Source organism: Ips typographus, linkage group LG4, assembly GCF_016097725.1.
Source record: "Ips typographus isolate SLU linkage group LG4, UJ_Ityp_2.0, whole genome shotgun sequence".
NCBI classification, from domain to species: Eukaryota; Metazoa; Arthropoda; class Insecta; order Coleoptera; family Curculionidae; genus Ips; species Ips typographus.
Genome location: NC_138425.1, coordinates 4,147,251 through 4,166,920, shown reverse-complemented (window position 1 = coordinate 4,166,920; position 19,670 = coordinate 4,147,251). Strand labels below are relative to the sequence as shown.

General features: G+C 32.9%; 1 protein-coding gene across 3 annotated transcripts in view; it reads left to right on the top strand.

Annotated features, from left to right (window-relative positions):
* Positions 1-19,670, top strand: part of mtt (mangetout) — a 172,572-nt gene that overhangs the window by 135,413 nt on the left and 17,489 nt on the right. For all 3 annotated transcript variants that reach the window (XM_081979063.1, XM_081979064.1, XM_081979065.1), the window contains 5 exons: positions 6,798-6,968; positions 7,709-7,853; positions 10,501-10,752; positions 17,226-17,400; positions 19,123-19,226. In XM_081979063.1, coding sequence (XP_081835189.1) covers positions 6,798-6,968; positions 7,709-7,853; positions 10,501-10,752; positions 17,226-17,400; positions 19,123-19,226 — 847 coding nt within the window. The remainder of the gene's footprint in view (positions 1-6,797; positions 6,969-7,708; positions 7,854-10,500; positions 10,753-17,225; positions 17,401-19,122; positions 19,227-19,670) is intronic.

The window sequence follows — 19,670 nt, the reverse complement described above, 5'->3', positions numbered from 1 at the left end:
GCAGTGTTTCATTCAATCGTAAATAACTCGCTTATTTGTTCCACACTATATAAACTTTTGTACTTCAATAGATAACCAATGAAACGGACTTTCTAAAGATATGACAACACTGGTTAGTAGGTTATACCGTTTGGCCGCTAGAAGTCTTCAAACTTAACCAATTTTTCTCTCAACCTCGAGAATCTAAGCAACTGAAAACAGTTTTCAAACTTTTGGTGACATTTTAATGGATCAGAATGCCATTTTGGTGTTTCTGACCTGCAAAAACCCTTTAAAAACCTCTTGTAATACTTTTAAGACTCAAAAGACCTTTTGTTATTTCTGAGCTGGAAAACTTTTTAAATCTGAAGACAGTTTTGGAGCCACTAATACCATTTTGGTGTTTCTGAGCTGCAAAAAAACCTCTGCAAAAAGACTTTATATCATCAAATAATAGAAAAACCTTAACACGTTGACACCTCTTAAAAGATTGTTTGCTCCAATCAGGAATGAAAGTAAATATTGTTATTTTAACATAACATTTATTTGAAACATTCAAAGTTTATAGCTTTGCATAATTTTATTCTTATAAACAGCAAAAACAAGACTACCAATCCAGAAAACAAAACTAATTTACTTAAAAAAAAAATGTTGTTTTAGTAAGTTTTTTAATTCCAATCTAAAACTGTGTATTTTTTGTTAAACAAAAAGGCTCTTTGTCTTAAAATTGCCATATGAATGCCTCATAACTTACCAGAATTAGGATAATAGATCTCAGCCAAGTCAAAAAATTTAGGAGCTAAAGCTCACACGCATATCTCCTTTGACTTGGGTTTAACCCCATTAATAACCTCGGGATGATTCATGGAATGCTTTAACTTAAAAAGCCTGACATTCCCTAGACGCAATTTCAATTTAGGAATATTAATTATTTCGACTGTTTTGCTCGAAATAAATTAAATTTGGTTTAACTTTTTTCAGTGAGAGACTGGAAAAAAGCCTAATCAAGTCTAAAGTAAACATTTCTGGAACTAATTTTAGCTGACCCAGACTAACATTGTTCTCTCCGGCATAATATTGGCGGTGAACTTCTCAAAACTTGAGCTTGGGCGTTTCGTGGGCAGAAAATTAAGTTATGGGGTACTTTACTCTGTATTCTTAATAAATTCGGACTTGAAAGTGTTTTTACAATAAAGTGTCTCGATTGTATGTATTTTTCCTTCAAGTTCACTACCCCTAAAGTATGGAGAATGGAAAAATCTTTAAATTTAAAACAGCTCTTAATAATACACCATTTAACTGAATATTGTAATATTACTTATGGTGACAGTGTCTTATCAAAGCTATGCATGCTACGGGGTTATCTTAAGCTTCAGCTACATTATTCTAATAAGCGAAACGAGGTTCGTTGCTTTGGGGATGCTGAATATTGTTTTTCCTAAATAACGAATGGTTCTGAATCATGAATGATGAGGTAATTTTCTTAAGATTGCAAATTTAGATACATTTTTCTTTCTGCCTTGAATCAGTTATAAATTTCAGGATCGCCAGATTGGATAAGTTTGTCAAAAGTGAAACAATTCAAGATTAAATTGATCAAAGTAGTGCTGCTCTTTTAAAACCTTGCCATTTAAAGTATCGGTGTTACAATAACTGTTAACCAGAAAACATTTTATCTTTGTGTCATGGATCTTCAGGTAATATTATGTTACTTTAATTGATATTTTATGGAAATTTTTCCTATGCACCTACAGGGACATCCTGTATAAGTCTGAACTATCATGACTTTGAAAAGTAAAATTTTTTAACCCTGACGTTGTTTCAGCACGTTTCACGAAACAAGTTGAAAAACTAGAAAGAAAACTCGGTAACAAATAGTGTTGACACGCGATACGTATAAATAAGACCTGACATTGTTTCCTCCCAAGTGAAAACTTAAAACTTTTAAAGGTTTCCTCTTTAAAGTTACGTAATAAATTATTTTCAATCAATTGCAAAACTTCAAAAGCCATATAGAGTAGTGCAGCTGTTTTTTGTTGGAAAATTTCATGTTTCTGATTTAGCCAACCATTAGAGAATTTTCTTTCTGGTAAACTGCTTCATGAATAACGCAAAAATCAACAATAAGAAAGGAAATTGTCCTGAAATTTTCTACAGCATTGCAGTAGTGCACATACACAAACGTGGAGTCAATAAGGGAATAATCTAATACCTTAAAAAGCTATTATCGACTAATATTTCCGATACATCATATTGTCGATAACTCTCATAGTAAACAAATTTATCACGAAAACCTGGCACTCTCGATACCTAATCCCACCTTAATATATCTTCTAAAAATACCCCCATATTGATATTAAAATTTGTAACAGCAAGGACTATCGATAAAACAGAAGAAGCAATTTACATAAAATGGCTACATTGGAAGTTTCCATAACTTAGTAAAGAAGCGTAAAATATTCATTTATAAAATCTTTCCAACTCTGGATTTGCGTCTATTAAAGACGTAATATCTAACAGGAAACTTTTAACTGCAATACTGAAGACGAATTAACGCAGACGAAATCTGCTCGCGAAGTCCCTTAATTGATTTTGTTAATGAAGAAATGATTAATATTTAATTCCAAAAAGAACTAAATCAAGCTGAAAGAAACCAACCATTAAAGTTTCATGTTTTTAGGAGTAGAATAGTTTATTACAGTTAGAAAATTCATATGTGAATATATTACAATATCTGCATAGCAAATAATAAAAGTTTATACTTTAATCTAATACGGCTCGGTTGGTTGAAACAAATTTATGATGCCATTAGCTTTATAAGAGATTTTCCTTACAGAAAAAAAGCTAAACAACTCTCAACAAGCTTTAGGTATATTACGTTAAGACCCTCAGCTAACATTGTGCAATAATTCTTCATTTATTTTTGTCGTAGTCTTAAAAACACCTGACACGTGTCTAGAAAATACGTTATAAGGTATAATGTTAGGTAAAAAACTGTTTGCAGTAGTTACTCTGTTAAAGCAGAGTGCAAAATTCTTAAAATCAGTTTCATTGCTAATAAATTGTATATCGTATTGTATTGAATTATGTTTTATAGTCATAGATAAATGGTTGTTACGTAGTGCTTTTTGCTTTCTTGTGATTATGTAATTATTAGTTAAAAATTATTAGCGAATCTAACCTAAATTTAACCATTACTGACATACATGTACAGGGGGATTGTTTATATTTTACTCAATAGCTAACTCCGTTAATTTTGATCTGATAGTTCTGTAAATACCATGGTTTGATAATTGCAATAATATAATCGTTAAGCATCTAGTGTGCAACATTGACGTTTGAAGTTTCAAATCTAGCTATTCCCACTTTTACTTTAATTGTTCTTTGTTTTCAATTCTTACGAAAAAACCTTTTTTTTTGGGCCACCCTGTATGAAATTAGAGTGGGATTTTTGTCGCTTATTGGCCGTAATCACCTTCTCCAGAAATTTTTCCCCTTGAACTGTTTCCATTTTATCTACTATTTTCGGAGATATCGATTTTGGGGACCAAAAAATTGATTTTTTTGAAAAAGTGCCTCCAAATTTTATCTGTTTATTATGCTCCACTTTTTTTGAGATGCACCAACGGTAAATTACTCAAAAGTACCGTTTTTTTCTCTTTTTTCAAATATTGTGCTATAAAATCACCTTGGTAGCTTTTGGTGTACAGGATGAGTCAAAAAAGTGAAGGTTGTTAAAGTTTGGTCATCCTGTACGCAGGTTCAGTGAGAATTGGTCGGTTTAAAGTTTAGATTTAGTTTTCTTGGCTTTTTCTACGCAATTGTTATCCTGTGCACTTTTTCCGTATCTCTACTAGGTTAGGAATTATTCCACAAAATCTAATTTTAAAGACCGGAAAATTCATTTTTTTGAAAAAGTACTTCCAAGTTTTTCCTGTCTGTTATGCTCAACTGTGTTTTGAAGTACAGCAACGGTAAATCACTCAAAAATACCGTTTTTTTCCTTTTTTCAAATATTGTGCTACAAAACCACCTTTGGTGTACAGGTTGAGTCCAAAACTTGAAGGTTGTTCAGGTGTGGTCACCCTGTATGCAGTTTTATTGAGAATTTGTCGGTTTAAAGTTCAGATTCAGTTTCCTTGGCCTTTGTCAGCAAATTTTCATCCTTTGCACATTTCCCGTATCTCTGCTAGGATTTATACCACAAAATCTAGTTTGGTGAACAAAAACTCCTTTTTTATTATTTAATTTTTTTTTAAATGTGCTTCTTATCAACAATTTTGACACTTGTGGCTTTGGCCTTGAATTACTTGCGTATTTGATACACTTTGTTATAAATTTTTGTCTATAGCCCATAAAACGGACTTTCCATCGACGTATTAAAGTTGGTTGGTTGGCTTTAGAGTTTGTCCGCTAGAGAGCGTCAAAGTAAAGCGAGTTATCCAGCTCAACCTTAACACTCTTTGCTAAGACTTGCTTATTTCCTTTTAACAAAACACTTTTATGCATCAACGGATAGCCAATGAAACAAGCTTTCCATTGATGTATAAAGGTTGGTCGGTGGGTGGTAAAGTTTTGCCGATATAGGGCCTCAAAATCAAGCGAGTTTTCCGAGTCTACACATTTGACACTCTTTGTTTTAACTTTGAATAACTCAATTATTTCAGACACTTCTCTAAGACTTTTATACCTCTATGAAGAGCTAATAAAACAGGTTATTCAACGACGCATAAAAGTTGGGAGTTTTATTGGGAGACATATTTTTTTAAAAGTAAATAAATATACTTACTTCTAACATTAATTTAGGTTAGCATAGGTTAGTCAGATTGAGAATCTCTTGATTAAAAAAATGATGTTTCAGCATGATGATATTTTTTTACGACACCAACTCGTGGATAAAACGAAGAGAGCTGATTGGCTCATTGGTCTTCCAACTATAAATATCTAGGATTTTTTTTAGAAAGTACCTCAGAAAAAAAACAAACCCTCAGCCTTTTTTATGTGCCAAATAATTTGGAGTGGTTGAGAGAGAGAATCTGGAGGAAAGTATTTGGTGGAAATCTCCGGAAATGATTGAAAATATACAAAAGAAAGTTTGTTGATCGTCTTGGACATTTTCATGCCTGTCAGTGGCTCCAGTTATTGCGCAAAAATGAATGTTAGTAGTAGAATAGAAATAAATTAAAGTCACTGCGGCAACACCGCAACTGCTGCCTGAACGAAACGAATGACGATAGGGGCCGCGAGATGTCAGAAACGAATGCGAGAGTTGTTGTTGTTCAAAAATCAAGCATGTAACTTATCACATTTTTGTAAACCTAAAGTTGTGTTTTATTAATACATAATAATGGTGTTATTAGTAAATGGAGTGTTTTAATCAAGAAGAAAAGCAAAATTCTGCAGCTAAGGATATATTCCTTACAATTAGTAAGTAAGTAACTTATCATTTTTTTGAAAACGGTTAAGGATACCTATTATGCAAGATGAAAAATATTCAATAATCTAATCAAAATACAAAAAAATTAAGAAATTGCATTTGAGAAATGGAAGTTATTGGTTGTAACCTTGTATACATGATGGTAAACAAAAATGTGATCTAAAAAAAAGAAACCGGCGACTCCGACCACCGCCTACTATACTAGAAAACCTAGAGGGTGCTTGTCAAAAATTCCAATATGGCGGAAATAGTGGTGACAGTTTGCGTTTGTTTGTATTGTGGAAATTGAGTTTTTTGAGGATTAGATGAATTTTTACGGTTTAAAATCAGAACTTGAGGTTATTTGCGTAAGATATTTTTGTTTGCTGCCGTTCATAAGTGTTTCAAGCCACATTGTAAGAGCAATTTAGGAAAAAACCTAACCGTGTCAGTTTTACTTTACAAAAAACCGGATCTAACTCAACAGTGGTTGAACACTTTGAAGTGGGATGATTTTACTCCAACACTTTACTCAATGGTAGGTACAAGTGCTTTCTAGTACAGTAAACTTATTAGGTACTTGTTACATGCGCAGGTATGTGAGTTTTATTTTAAAGCATCCTTCATTGTGAGAGCAACAAAAATAATTTTGAATGAGTGTTCTTGGTAATAACATAAGAACCATTTACCAATTTTGCTTATCTAGTTTCAAGGATTTACAAGAAGCAGAGCTTTTTTGACGTCACAATGGCGTAATTTGACAATTGGTCAAATTATGGTTTTGCCAAATTACGTCATCGTGACGTCAAAAACGCTCTGCTCGCTCCATGGAGCTTGAAAACGAATGCGGCTTGTATAAAGTTTCCTATTCTTGATAGTAAACAAACTTCGTATACTATTCGGACGTAAATCGTGGACAAAGCATAGTATCCCACTTTTTTTAAGGCTATAATTCCTTTGATGGCTTACACCATGTCACCTGCATGTTGAATAATATACTATTAAATTACATATTCAAAAGAAAGAAACTAAAAAAAATGTGATTACCCTTGGCATATGTTTCAATTCGCCCCTTTCACGTCCAACAAAATACACATTTGTGTTATGCTCCACACAAAAACCCGATTTTTAAAGTAAAACTTTGGAGGGCAGACCAGACAATATACTAAATGGAAAAATGTCTGCCAGACTGAATACAAGATAACCTTTTCAGTCAATAAAATCCTCCTGAAGTTTACAAATGATCTTTGACAGAATGCGTGACCCACGTAAAAGTCTGGCTACCTCCAGGGGTCATTATTGGACAAAGGGTAAATTTAACAGGCTAAACGTTTACTCGTCTCGATTAGTAACGCATAGTTGATTAGAATAGAATTTGATCTTCCTTCTCTCTTGATTACAGGTTTCGTTTTTCTCGACCAGTCCCGAGCTAAGTAATAAGCAACGTTTCGAGTACTTTGCCAGGACTATACCTTCCGATCATCATCAGGTGAAAGCTATGGTGGAAATTGTAAGGCGAATGGGATGGAGTTACGTGTCTATAATATACGAAGAATCCAATTATGGTATTAAGGTGAGAACTTCTCAAAACATGAAAATTTGCATTTAAATCAAACTTAAACTCTTATGTGTTCAGTTTTCCGAGTCGAATCGTCTCTATTGAGAGGTATGCACCTATATTATTCGAGAAACCAAAATGAAATGTAAAACAGTTTCCAGGGAAATACCCAATCTAAAAATTTATTTTCCGCAAAGAAAATCTTCGACTCGCATTTTTAGAGTTTTACGTTTTACACCAGACTCGTTCGTATTGCAGATTACACATATTGTTTGTCTATTACCAGCTATCTAAATTTGCATGATATTGGATAGTGAATTGAAATGTCGTTCTTTTCAAGTTCAAACTCAAACGATACGACATTGTCTATTTCAGCAAATATTTAAACTAAAATGGGAATCTTGCATTCACTTAACCTGGACTCTTTTTTCTCTTGACTTTAATTACCAGCGATTTGCATTTTAAGTAAAAAGTCGCCCATTTCAATATAAAAGTTATAATTTTTATACGGTTTCAGACGGATTAAGAAGTGGAAACTTTAATTACTGAGCCGCTTCAAGATTTCATAGCAAAATTAGATTTGCGTTTCGTGTCCACCAAAATCCCAGTACCATTAAATAGAGCTTAATACGAAATTTATTTTGCAATATTCCTTTGTACTCACGCTTTTTAACGCTCAAAGATTAATCCTGCAAAAGATATTCTAAGGGAATAGCGATTCTCTTGGTATAACCGAATATCTTTTTTTCTTTCAGGCCTTTGAAGTTCTCGAGGAGCTTTTGACAAAAAATAAAATATGCATCGCCGTAAAGGAAAAACTAGTTAAAGATTCAGGTGTCGCAAATATATCAGTCTACGACCACATTGTGGAGAAGCTACAAACGAAACCGAGAGCCAAAGGTATGTTTTGTTAGTTTTTTCTTTTACTTTTTAGTGACCGTCATGCTGTTATTATACCTACGGAATTTATAATAAGCGGGGTGTATTCAGAAAAATTGTTCGTTTTTTGAGCCACACCAAAGGAAACTAAGTTGTTTGAAGTTGAGAGAGGTAAAATAAGGGCAAAGTTGCACGACTTAGTGAAATGCCGCAAGTTTCAATAGTATTTAGAGGCCTCAGTGATTTACAATTTGACTCTAGAGGGCAATTTAAAAAAAATCTTGGAGGGTTTAGAACATTTGTATGGTAGGTTCTCTGGCAAATTATGGGATGAGTTCCGTATTTTTCTTCTTTATCTTTAGAGATCTAGACACTTCTGGTAATATTAAATCTTGGATGGTTTAGGACACTTGTACAGGCTTCTGCCAATTTTTTCCAAACTGATTCCAGAGGTATCAGGCTATGCTATACTGGTAATAACCTCTGACAGCTTTTTGGAGATCTTCAGTGATAATGAGAAGCCTCTGGTATTTCCAAAATGTTAAGTTTTAACACTCTTGGCAATTTTAAATAATTCTTGGAATGTATTTAAGGTTCTTGCAAAAACCTTTCTCAAAACTCCGAATTGTCCAACTTTGCTCTAATTTAACCTTTGTTGTATCTCTTCAAATATCTCAAACAAACCTATATTTTGCGTATCAAGAATAAGAAGAAGCATTAATTTTAAATTATCCTTCTTTGGAGACGAGAAATTAGAAATACAAACATAAGATTGGCCACTGGACAAAAACGGTCACGTAGACTGAAAATGGAAAATCCACTCTGAATTTTAAACGACGATTGGAAGGATTGTGGTAAAAAGTAATCAGGCTTTTACAAAACGCTCATCAGAATTTTCGAGACTAAATTGGAATTCAAATGATCCCTAATCGAAGTGTATAGTGAACACTGACAAGGGTTTAGCAACATTCATTTTTCCATTGCGTGTATCCAATTAATGTTTTAAACTACAAATCGAATTAAGTGATACATTTTGACACAACTAGTAAACAAAGCTAGAGCACAATTCATAAAGTGTAACACAAAACTGTGAGCAGCTCTAACTTTAATTTTTACCATCCCTCAGGCACATTAAACTAAAAGGAAAGCTTTTTCCATTTCTCATTAGATAACATAAAAAGTGAGTTTTCCATTACCACTCTGAAAGGTTGACCGGATATTTTTTTTCCTTCAGGCTGAATTAATTTAATACTGGGGATTGATATGTTTTTTCAATTAGATTTTATTCAGTTTGGTGACCCTTTTGTTTCCTCTAACCACACTCTCAGACTGTCACTTAAATTGATTAGCTAAACTCTCCAATTTCGTTACGTATGGATAAAAAGTTAATCCATCTGATGTAAAAAATGATTACAATTTATAACCGGGACACCAAATTCCCAGTTTAATTTTGAAAAATCCCAAAGGCGCATCAAGAGAAGAGACAGCACTTTTGTTATTTGTCATAGTCCGAGGTGAATTTATTGCGTGTCTTCCCTACCTGAGAACGTAGCAAAAGTTAATGACGTTTATAAAAGTTATATCAAGAATTTGTGGCTAGAAGAAAATAATACTTTGCAGTGAATAGAGTAATATAGTTGGTTTTAAAAATTTAGAAAGGATTATGTTAATAATTCACAGAATATAACGCAACTGTACTTAAAGTGGGTCATTACGTAACTGAAAACGATACGAAATTGGCTATTTACACTAACGGTCGTATATAAAATATAGTACATATTTGTACCGCTTGTAAATCAATACTACCATAACTATTAAGTATAAATACCAAACTAATTTCTAAAATAAAAATTATAAAAGTTTTTCAAGCATTTGGAAACAAAATAATAAACCACAATTTTTAACAATCCTCACTTTTAGTGAAAACTTCTATTTTTTTTTTGAAAATCACCTTTACGTACGTTCTTTTCTTTCGATATTAATAAAGAACTTCCAGCTTTACCTATTGTTTTTTTTTTTTTCGGGAGTTTTTAATCTTCTGTCCTATTGTTTCGTACGTTTGACACTCGGATAGTTGTCGGACAAATAAATATAACGGTACACTCCCACTTTAATATCGACAAATCCCTCATTATAAAGAAAGCGGAGAGTCGCTTTGTCATTTTTGTCAACCCAAAGCGCAAAAAAGATGATCATTCTGATTATAGCACCTCAAAATTTGGCACTGAAAAACCTCCGGAGAAACGTAAATAATTGCCCTTTGTTCGTTTGCCAAATGTAAGAAAGGGACTTTTTTATGTACGTTTGTTTCTTGCAGTTGCTGAAACCTGCAAATAGAAATTTACTAACCGTTATGTAAGTGGATCACGTTTGGGTAGTACACTTTTTAAAAACCTCGTAAACTGGCTGAGGTTTAGATGAAAAACTCACTTTATTCATAGGTAGTTAGATCCTTATTACGGCTCTTTTCAAGTCGTAAAAAGTGAAGATTTTTATCAGGAAATTGGATTCCAGTTAATAATATCTGACCGTATTGGACGGAAGCATTCCATGAAGAAACGAGAAAATTCAATTTCCTTAACTTCCTGAAATTCGTCTCTCCATAAGATATTGTCTCCTATATCAAAATAATCTTTAACATTTAAACCGGAAATTTCTGATCTTCCAGGATGCATAATTTTCGGTTCGGATCAAGAAGTTGCCGAACTAATGAAAGCAGTACGAAGACGTAATGCAAGCGGTTCATTCTCTTGGATTGGTTCTGATGGTTGGAGTGCTCGTTCTTTGGTTTCTGATGGGAACGAAGCGGAAGTTGAAGGAACCCTTTCGGTTCAACCACAAGCCAACCCTGTAAAAGGCTTTAAGGACTACTTTCTCTCACTAACTGTAGAGAATAACTTACGAAATCCCTGGTTCGTCGGTAAGTTTTTACAAACTTTTTTAATTAGCAAAAATATGTTAGAATTATGCCGCTGTCTAAAGGTTGAATTCTGGAAATTGAAATAACCCCAATAACAGCTTGTTTGAATTTTAATTTCAAAATTAGGCACTCGACTGTAGAATCGGAATCTCTCTAAAAAATGTTTCCAGTCTGCTCGAGCGGATTATACTTTCGATATCCGAACGTTTTAATTAAAATTTCACCTTAGGGTGCGTTTTAAGGCGAGCTTTCTGCTCAGTTCGCGGAGATTATGTGTCTAAAAGCACGTGACTACGGCGGATTGAACACTTTTAGAATTAAAATGGGGATTATCGGTGCTTTGTCGCGAGTAAAAGTGATAAAGTCAGTCAGAATATTAATGCAACCTTACATATTGCGGACAAAATCGATTTCTTTGATCTTTTCCACTTTATTCAAACTTGTATCTAAAACCAAACGCAAGTGTCGTACTAATGACCTAGTTATGTAAATGTACAGGACGCAATTTAAGCTCGTGGATTCGACTTGGCAAAATAATAATTGCGAAATTATTCAGGCCAACGGATTTCAAAACCCTTTCCAGCTTTAAAACCTATATTTAAAATCCGTTTTCCACCATTCCGGTTTTTATCTGCTCAAATTGGACTGTCGCTTTGAAATAGAAAAGTTTTACTACCTAGTGTGATGTAATTTATAACTTTCAATCTGTTTTTGCAACTTCCATATGGGAATATACTATACACACACAGATAAAAATATTGCATTTTATTTCCTCTTTCAGTCTTTCCTTTAAAATGAGGGTTTTCAATTTAGTTTTATATAAAGTCATGTTAGTATATTTCTGTAGTTTTTCTTCATGTGTTATGTAAAAGTCAAATAGTTTTTCTACAGATTACACTCATTTTGTGTAATTTCCAGGTAATAGTGGTTATACGGTTCTATCACACAACTTTCATGCCACAAGTCTAATCAGTGGGTAGTTTGTCAAAAAAAAGCAGCTTTTAGCTTGCTGCTTTTTCTTGACCAATCACAAAGTCAAAGTTTAAAGAGACGAAAATTGTGATATTTGAGTTTACCTTTTAAATACTTAATAACATATTAAATATAATAAATGAAGGTATACGCAGAGTAACTGCACTTTTTGCTTGAAATACACGAAAAAGTAAACCTCGTTTTCAATTTCCTCAATTGACCTTAGAGCTACTAAGAGCATGAAAATAATTTGTACTAAAAACGTTGAAGTAATTGTGAAACCTGTGTAGAACATCTAGTATAACAGAAAATTTTGTTTTTTCATCGTTCATCATTACACAGTGGAACATTTGAAATATGTGTAGTGTATAGAAAGAAGTTCCTAGATTGTTGGAAATTTAATCTATAGGATTCATAGTATTTTTGAAAGTTTTTCTTTTTGTGAGGAAAATCAAACTAAGATGACGCTTTTTTTAAACTCTGAATATGTAAGTATATTTTGTAATTTCTAACAAAAACATTTCATTGTAAACAAGTATCAGCATTTTAAATATAACTAAGATTTTAATTAAATTGCTTTACGTTTATGTTTACGTCTTTCTTATGTTAACGTCCATTTTGCACGAAATGAAGTTTTAGTGGACAAGAAACTGAAATTCAATTACAAATTGTAAAAACAAAACAGTCAAAGTTAACCAAAATTAAGACATTGTGGAGAAATTCTCGCATATATTCTTAAAGCAACTCCATTATTCCAGGGGTTGAAATTACCCTTGCTTTCATCTAGGCCATAAAAAATCCTTAGTTAGGATCGCTTAAGTGCGAATGTCTCTGCAGCCATTAAAATGTTCATACCAGTTACCACCTTAAGTTATAGGCCACTTAAGCTCTAACTTTCAAATTTTGTCCCTTTTGTGATTGAAAATTGTTGTTTGAAACTGCTGGTATTTAAAAACAGAGCCAAAGACTATCTTCTATTAAATTTAACTTTAAAAAACCTTAATTTGAAACTAAAGCAGGTACAATCCATTTGAGGCTAATGTGGCTTTCTAGAACAGTAACAAACACATTCTGGATTAATACTGCACTGGTGCATTAAGGCCATAACAAAGAAACTCAGGATTGAATGCAAAGACAAATCAGGCTCATTGTCTCTAATTACGAAGTTCAAAGAAGTACAGCTTCTAAGTAGACCGTTATTTACTTCGTCAAAAAAAATGCATTCAATCCAGCCTGTGTATTAATTAAAGCAGCTGGTAATGGATTTGCTGTTTTACAAAGAGATTTATGAGTTTGTGGAGTATAATGCATGGGAATTTAAGGACTGTAGTTCGTTTTTACGAAAATGGACGATTTGGCAACATTGCGATAATTTCGCACTAAATTAGAAAAATTGTTAGTTTTGCAACACTGGAGAAATGTAATTATTGTTTGTTGCCTTGAAAATGGTTGATTTGGCAATATTGCAATTATTTCTTATTGCATTAGATGAATTGTTCATTTTGCAAAACTGTAGAAATGTAATGTTTGTTTCTTTCTACGTAATTGGTCGATCTGGTGGCATTGCGACCATTTCTTACTAGATTAGGAGAATGGTTAGTTTGGCAACACTGTAAAAATATAATTATTATTCGTTTTTTTTTTTGGCAACATTTTATACTAAATTAGAAGAATATAATTATAATTCTAAAATTAAAAAAAATAGTTAGTTTGGCAACGTTGTAGAAATGTAATTATTGTTCGTTTCCACAAAAATGGTCAATTTGTTAAGATTACCCTTAATTCGTACTAAACCAGAAAAGTTGTTAGTTTGGCAACATTGCAATGATATATTACTTATATTAAGTTAGAAAAATTGTTAGTTTGGTAGCGTTGTAAAGATGTAATTATTATTATTTTCTACAAAAGTGGTCGATTTGGCAAGATTCAAAAATATGCAGAATATACACGGTTACTTTAAAATTCCTGAAAAGATGGCGGCTATTGTAACAACATCCAGTTTACAGTTTAGAGTAGACCAAAAACCCTGTTCAAACCTAAAAACTCTGTTTAGGCCTCACTTAAATTAATGGCTTCTCTTTCGTTACTGGCTAAAAACCATTATTTCCAACATTAAAACTTCATTTTTACTCTAAAATATCACAACATGTACTATCCCAATTGACACAGTTCCTACAAAACGTTGTCTTCTCGTCCCCATTAAACAGATTAAGTTACATTTGGCAGCAGCTGCTCGGCAATGTAGTAATTTGAATCTATTTGAGGCGGATAGGACCAATTGGTTAAAAATTAAATCAACTCGATCCCTTCACTGTAATGGAAAGCCCGGATTTAATTAACAGGAAATTCAGTTTATAGCCCAAATTTAAATTGGACACTCAGCTTTGAAGTTATCGGATATAATTTGTCCAATTTTTGCTTTGTCAGTATTTTCATAGTCAAAGATAGGTCATCCGGTGATGGCTGAAAAGCACTAGACTCGACTTAATTGGCACTCACTTCAAACCTACACTTATAACGTGTGTTTTTTTTAAATATCACACGTGTAATAATCAGAGGTTTGATATTGATTCCTTGTGCTTCGATTGAAAAAATTCTATTAAACCCCCCCCCACTTGTAAATCGATATTTCAATTGAACTGGAAAAATACATTTAAGTATTCCAGTCCTATTACTTTTCTTTGATTGGGCTTTATTGGCTTCAGAAAATTTATTGGGTTGTTTTTTATTGTTACAAGGTCTTGATTAACTTAAGGAATATTTCGATTCGATTCGATATCTGCATAATATGGGCGTGATTATGCCGAACAATCATTTTGGCAATTGCGGTGAGTCCCTAGTTGATTTCCATAATTCGGCCATCACAAACCTTGGCAGCTCAGTAATGACTATGAGAAAGTTTATCTAAATATTGATGTTATTCCTAATTAAGAGCAGTTTGCGACACAAAATACCTCTGCGAAAAGGGAGGTTGGGAAGGTTCAACTTAAGTTATTAATACGGCAAATTATATACAAAGTGAAATGTCTTGAATACAGAATAATATCTACCCTAAGTTGTTATACAGATTATTCTTTAAATATCTAAAGTTTGTAAAATTGTACAAATGTGACTGAATAATTAAAAAGTAAAGTAAAAAATTGTAGAGTTTAATGGGGACAAAGTGTCCTGAATGCCCACTTACAGAACATCAATCCTATATATTTTTGGTAAATATTTACAAATATACGTAAATAGAGTATGTAACACAGGTTTACCATATGTAACTTATTTGCAAGTACCTAATCCATCGATTCCTGAGCAGGTAAATTAATTTGAGTAGTTTATCAACTACTTTACAGAAATAATTGGTAATTCAATTAATTTTTTGGAGTAATCGCGACAGTTCTTTCACTTATATTATCATCAATCTGTCTTGGCCCAAGTCAACCTATCATCCCAGTTTTTCTTTAAAACAATCCTAACTGGCTAACCAGAGATTTACCCCTTTGCTTCCGAACCATCTGGTGTTGTCACAAGAAGCCCCAAACAGAGCCTAAACCCTTACGAGGGTTGAGTTCAAAGGACAGCAACTATAAATTTTCATAACTAGAGTAATAGTTGTTTGCCTTCAAGTTTTAGATCCTAGATACATTTTAAAAAAGAAGATATTTTTTTAATTAAGTTAGTCAGTTAGTATAGTAAGCTTTGATGGAACATAAGAATTATGGAAAAAGTGTTTTTACTTCATAGTGACCTCTTTTTCTTTGTGCTTTTTAACTTTGACATCTATAGAGATTAGAATTAGCATATTAGCCATTTCGGGCCATTGGTATAGCGAGAGATTGAAGTAATGGAATAAAAATATGCTTAAAAAAAGTTTCATTAAAATCCTAAAAATAATCAAATGATATCGAAAGCCTTGTACGTTAAATAAACCGATTTAATTTACTTACCCAGAATACTTTATTTTTTGGTAACATGTTAGACGTTTTGACCAATATTCTATTAGATACATAATATATTTTAGATCACAAACATGTTCATTTGCTCTTGTTTGTATTTGATTCTACATTTGGTTTAATTAGCAAAGTCAATAATAATGTAGGGTCGTTTGTTCGTACGCAATAGACAAATGAACTAAATTAACTTTGGCATCAGTGGTTTCTGTTGCAATACCGCGACTACGACGATCAATTAAAATTAATAGCCGAACTGTTTTTAATTCAATATCGCTGCATTGGTTGCCCTAAAAACCATACTCCCGAATGAATTAATGCGTTTCGATGCCCAACAATATTTCACATGGAAAATGAAAAAAATTAAAATCATTTTTTGGTTGTTATTCTAATTGGCTATTGTTGACGATGGCCATATATTTCCAATTAATAAAACAATATTGGCACGCTCAATAGATTACACTGAAGTTTAATTAATTTTTTTGTAATAAAACTCGTGAATAATATTTATTATGAGAAAATATGAGGTTTATCGACATTTGATGCCCTATTTAATTAAAACAAAAACAGGTTACAATAATAATAATATTGTGAGAATGTTAAGTGAAATGAACGTAATAATTATTACAAAGAACACACATAAGTAACTATATGTCTACCCAGGCAATAAAATAGTCAACTACAAGTTATGAATATTCCAATATTGACAAGTGCAAAGGCAAGTGTTTAAATTTGCGAAATAAACTTAATCAAACCAGCGAATTAAACCAACATAACCTAAATTACTTTATGCACATGACGAATACATTCCCGACAATGTAAATCGGTATGTTTACACCAACAGACTCAAGCTGGTTTTATAAACTCTGTTGCTCCAAGTAATCTATTACTGTAAAGAGTAAATATTCTGAGTTAACTGGTCGATCACAATAGTGATATATTAACGCAAATGGGCATCTTAGCCTAACGGGGGTGGAAAAATACAAAGATACAATAAATGTAGGTTCTGCCACTACGAAAATGAATTTTTGACAACAGGAGGCACCAAGTTATGCTAAATTACCCCTGTCAAGTTTATGGTAAAGTCATGTAACTAAAGAAGCACCATCGGATACTAAAGGATCTATATTAAAAAATGCATTTCAACGTTGGTTCTTTTCCTTTTCACTAGTCAAATAAATCAGTAATTTAAATTTTTTACAATAATTTTTTATAGTAAGTAATAATAAACTCAATTGCTTTTTAAACACACAAATTGTTCAATTCTGGGTGGCACTAAATAAAAATGTAGATCTAAAACATCACTTCCAAATATTGGATTCGTTTTACGCTTTTTTTTCTCCTTTCGCCTTGGGATGTTTAGCCGGTTCGGTTACATTTAGGGAAAGGTAAATTAGCTTCCACAAACTTCGTTTGGGATAGTAACCGAAATATTACGAAAACGTTGATTATGCACGACCCGCAAAGTTGATACAACAAACCGCATCACAAGGTACCATTTCAATTAGCGCTTGTAAAAACAGCGCTTTTCCATTAAATTAACGAAGGTTGTTTTTGTTACAGAGTTTTGGGAGCATCATTTTTCTTGTCGATATCCAAACAGCTCGACGACCCCGTACAATAACCGCTATTCCAAAAATTGCACCGGAAAGGAGGAGTTAACGGAAGAAAATACAGTTTTCGAAGATCAGCTTCAGTTCGTTTCTGATGCAGTTATGGCTTTTGCATACGCAATTAGGTAAGAACCATTTTGTTGGACGTTGCTAGTTTCCAAACCAGAACCGATATATAAATCTTGTTTCCGAAATGGAAACTTTTAACGAGATTGCACAATTTGTATCTCGTTTTACGGTTTTCGATTCCAGGCACCTTTCTTTCACGACCAGGTTCACCGCGGACAAACCTAAACTAATTTACTCTTCGGCCGTTACGTATTTGAAGGAAATTTTCAATTTTTGACTTACGTAAGTTTGCGAGAAGCACGGTAAATTTTTTAGTGCCGGTAACGCTGTACGCGAGCTGCTTTTGCTTTTTTTAGAGCTTTTTTATTACAACATAAAGAGCCGGAACAAGGGGGAAATCGCAATCCCCATTTTTTCGTTCTTTGTCTCTTGTCAAATGTTCTGCACCATGATTTTAGTACCTATTGTTCTGACTGCTGTGTTTTTATAAAGAAGTTTTTTTCGATTTCTTGATACCTGAACAATAATAATTGATGGTGTGATAAGTAGTATTACATGAGATTTTTCTATAATTTCTCACGATTTTTTGCTTATTACCAAATGGTAGATCTCAAAAAGTTAAAACAAGAACATGAAAGCCGTTTTGCTCTACCGCATTCTGGTTAGGAATTATGACACTCCGATATCTAAAAATGTAATTTTTCAAACCACCGATAGACCGCACCGGAGGTGTCATAACATTGAAAATATTTTAGTTGAATTTTTCAAAACATTCGTATCGGTAATTTTTCTTGCATCGTTTGATATTTTTCGTCGTTGGACACCCTGTATAACTATGTATTTCAATTCTCATGATAAGTTTTACATGTGTAGGCAACAAGCTCTCATAACCTCAAGAAAGTTCTTTCGTAATTTTACTATTATTCTGAAAAAGATGCATTAAGATATATTTGTCTACCTTGAACACCAAAATTAACTGATGTCATTAACCAAGGATCACATTCTTTTATTTCTACAGTCCCAACTGAAAAGTTCTGCTTCAATTGGCCAGAATTTTATTTGAAAAATAATTATAGAAAATATTACTCTACCAAGTTCAATAAGTGGAAAGCAGTAATAAAAATTTATATAAAAGCAAACGTCAATACCAAAACCGTGTCCGATAATAAAACTGAAACGCCTCTGTAGCATTTTCCTAAAGTTTCCCGACAAATTCGAATAAAACAAATTTGCCTTCGGGACTTAATTTCCGATATTGCAAACATCCTTCTGAGAGTTTTTTTCTTATGCTTTCAGGCTGGTTTTTCACTTTCAAAAACATTTTTATTATTAATACGGCTTTAGGGAGCAAATGATGAACCGAGTCTATATAAAAATATTAAACTGTTTTGTTGAGGGGTGGAATGTAAACGTCGCAGAAGATAAAAAAGTTCCTTAACTGTGCCGAAATTTATTTTAAGCTGACACGAAAACCTGTTCGATGGGCGCTAAAAAGGTTGTTTAACTATTTCCCACTCTGGGGCGATATTTCTTCGCTGATATCCTGGCAATTTCACGTTTCTCGACGTTTCCAATATCGCCCATAAATATTGCGGTTCTTTGCTTTATCATTTAAGACGGACGCAGATTTACTGCAAACTTATTGATATGGGGACGGCCATAACTTTTCGTCCGGGTTTAAGTAAAAAAAAGAATTTGTCAGTCGATCAGTAAGGACGTTTTCATATAAATCGCTTATTTGGGTTTTTTCATTTATATCGAAAAAATATTTGTTTCAGGGACCTTCATGAGGATTTTTGCAAAAAACCAGGACTATGTGACGCTATGAAACCAACCAAAGGAAGTGATCTGTTGAGATATCTCAATAAAGTCAGTTTTACAGGTAAGACATTTCAATTTTTAATATGTTAAGTCATTATTCACAGGGACTTTTATTTGTAAATAAGAATTTTTTGCATCAGCAAAGGTAAATACGGACTAACCTAACGGTTTTTGCTAACTTTTTAAGCATCTGGTATTGTCTAACTAACACCAGAAGGTAAATGGGTTACATTAACAAACTCTCAAAAATTCAAGTATTGTTTCTATAAAGCCAAACAAGTAAAGTACAAGAAGAATTACTAAGCAAAGTTAGAGAAAATCATAAATGGTATTAAATAAACCCTTTGAAAGGAAGTTGGTACTTTTGTTAATTGAAGAGTGTAGAGATCATCAAAAATAATTTCACATTAAAAAAAAAATTGTTGAACCGCTCTCTAGAGACTTCTAATTATTATTAATTAAGCCTTAACATTTTGGTGCATATTATATTATATTAGAAATGTTG